This window comes from Clinocottus analis, unplaced genomic scaffold, assembly GCF_023055335.1.
Source record: "Clinocottus analis isolate CAN_PGR_092001 unplaced genomic scaffold, fCliAna1.0.p SCAF_40, whole genome shotgun sequence".
In the NCBI taxonomy this organism is placed as follows: domain Eukaryota; kingdom Metazoa; phylum Chordata; class Actinopteri; order Perciformes; family Cottidae; genus Clinocottus; species Clinocottus analis.
In genome coordinates this window covers 268,207-270,877 of record NW_027176154.1, presented here as the reverse complement: position 1 = coordinate 270,877, position 2,671 = coordinate 268,207, and the positions used below count along the sequence as shown (strand labels likewise).

General features: G+C 47.4%; 1 protein-coding gene across 1 annotated transcript in view; it reads left to right on the top strand.

Moving 5' to 3' along the window:
- Positions 1-2,515, top strand: part of LOC137801317 (myelin transcription factor 1-like protein) — a 39,055-nt gene extending 36,540 nt beyond the window's left edge. The window contains exon 13 of the mRNA XM_068598705.1: positions 2,469-2,515. Within this exon, the coding sequence (XP_068454806.1) occupies positions 2,469-2,515 (47 nt within the window). The remainder of the gene's footprint in view (positions 1-2,468) is intronic.
- Positions 2,516-2,671: the final 156 nt, after the last annotated feature.

Here is a 2,671-nt window from a genome sequence, read left to right as displayed (position 1 = left end):
CAAACCGTCATCATTTTGCATGTTGTGCGCGAGATATCTTTCATAATATGGATCCAGTCCTTCCAGCGACCTTAAGGTGACATCAGCAGCCCTCGCTGTGTGTCCTCCTTCCTTCATCGACCTCAGCGGGTCTCTCAATGCTGAATTATGGACTTCCCTTTATGGATCTCTGAAAGCAGGACTTCATTACAGGACATGTGGGGCGGGGCCGGAGCCTCTCGTATGGTCTTTAATATGCACTTAGTTTGGAGATGTTTGCGCTGGAAGAAAAGCGACAACACATTGTTCTGTGCTGTCAATAGTTTGGACTCAGATAAGAACATATCATCAGTGCACGTCCATCACTGAAGGAACTAAATCATATTCGGCCCCAGAGAATAAATCACCTCGTCTTCTCCTCCAGTGAAAGGAAGTGTTGAGCGCTTTAATGGCTTCAAGGTGTGTTTGTGTGTCCACGACGCCAGAGTGACACATGAAGTGATTCCAGTTGGGATTCAGTTGACGCTCGACGGCACTGAAGCACGGATTCATTCACACTTTTCTTTTCATGGTTTTTTTTTTTTTTGGGTGGGAGTTCAGAAAGAATTCAGAAGATGTTTCGAATTAAGTTTTGTATGGAAACATGAGGCCGAACACGAGGTCGTCGTTATGTTTAACGCCCAACGTTCCTCGTCTTAGTATCTAATATAATGTTATGCTTTTATTTGAAAAGGACAGGGAAATGTGTTAAAGCTGCATTCTCTCTCCTGACCACCAGGGGGGCAGCTCCTCTGGTTGTATAGAAGTCTATGCTTCATGTGTTAAAGCTGCATTCTCTCTCCTGACCACCAGGGGGCAGCTCCTCTGGTTGTATAGAAGTCTATGCTTCATGTGTTAAAGCTGCATTCTCTCTCCTGACCAACAGGGGGCGACTCCTCTGGTTGTATAGAAGTCTATGCTTCATGTGTTAAAGCTGCATTCTCTCTCCTGACCACCAGGGGGCGACTCCTCTGGTTGTATAGAAGTCTACGCTTCATGTGTTAAAGCTGCATTCTCTCTCCTGACCACCAGGGGGCGACTCCTCTGGTTGTATAGAAGTCTACGCTTCATGTGTTAAAGCTGCATTCTCTCTCCTGACCACCAGGGGGCGACTCCTCCGGTTGTATAGAAGTCCATGCTTTATGTGTTAAAGCTGCATTCTCTCTCCTGACCACCAGGGGGCGACTCCTCTGGTTGTATAGAAGTCGATATAAATGACTCTACTTCTCTCTTGATGTATTAAAGCAGGGGACGCTTTAGGGGGCGGGGCTAGGAGGTGATTGACAGGTCGACTCCAGAGACGTCTACAGCGTCGCTCCTCTTTAGTCCTAACATGGTAACTTCCTGTTTAAAAAAACATGGCGACGATGAAACACGTGTTGATAGTTTTCACAAAGTAATCCTAATTATGGATGACTAGTTGGAGTTTTTACATATTTTTTTTAATTTTGTGAGAGTCGTTCTTTAGGTGTGGGTCCCACTGGGCTTTATCACCCTCCATAATGGGCGGCTTCCAGTGCCCAGGAGCAACACACTGGTTATACTGGGTCTCTTCTCATTCCATAAACGCGGGTAACAAAAGCCGCAATTGTATCCTGTTTGGTTTGTGAAGTCTGCGAGTGAAAGTTTTGGGGGTAATTATCCTCCCGACGTCGTATGAGTTCTATTATTGCCGTTGCAGATTTCTGACGCAACGCTGGGAAAATAATAAAAATGGCCTCCAGGACATACTGGTTTCCTGAGAGGAAGAATAACTCTGAACCGGCCTGCAGGCTTTAAAACAAAGTGATGTTTTAATGATGCTGAAGGAACAAGAAGAGAAGGCACAAGGAGAGGCAACAAGGAAGCAAGTTGGAGAGGAGTCTGAAATGTGTCTCCTTACATTGTGATCTGCCAGCTGCATTATGGGAAATGTGGTCATTGCTGTTTCTAGAGCTTCGTCATAAAGCGTCTCCAGCGGCGGCCTCAGAGGCGTTTGTGACACAAACTGCAACGCTCACAAGTGGCCATTGTGCAAGCTCCTCTTCCTCCTCCTCCTCCTCCTTCTCCTCTTCCTCCTCCCTCCTCCTCCTCTTCCTCCTACTCCTCCTCCTCCTGTGTTTTCATGTAGCGACTCTTCAGAGTCTCTGAGCTGCTCGATGCTTCAGCCCTCAGCGGCTCCCCAATACGAGTCAAATCCGGGTCACATGACTATTCCTGGTGCACCAGAGTGTGTGTGTGTGTGTGTGTGTGTGCGTGTGTGTGTGTGTGTGTGTGTGTGTGTGTGTGTGTGTGTGTGTGTGTGCATACGCTGCATGATGCTCTCACTTATGTAAGCTGTTTTCTCACATCTGCATCCCTCTTCCCCCACTTGGCTCTCCTTCCTTTTCTCCCTCTTCTCCTTTCCTACTCGCTTCCTTCCTTCTCCTTTCAGACTCCTCTCCTACTCGCTTCCTTCCTTCTCCTTTCAGACTCCTCTCCTACCTTCTACGAGCCCAGCAGGTCTAGATGCTCGTGAGCGTTATTTAAAGTTCTGTGAGGGACGTTGAGGAGCTCGTCGGAGAACCGAGAACCTTTAAAACAAAACCATGGGATCCGTCCGGCCCGTCCTCTGTCCATCTTGCATCCTTGTGTATTTCTGCAAACTGTTGTGGAAAATGTAATGAAGCTACAC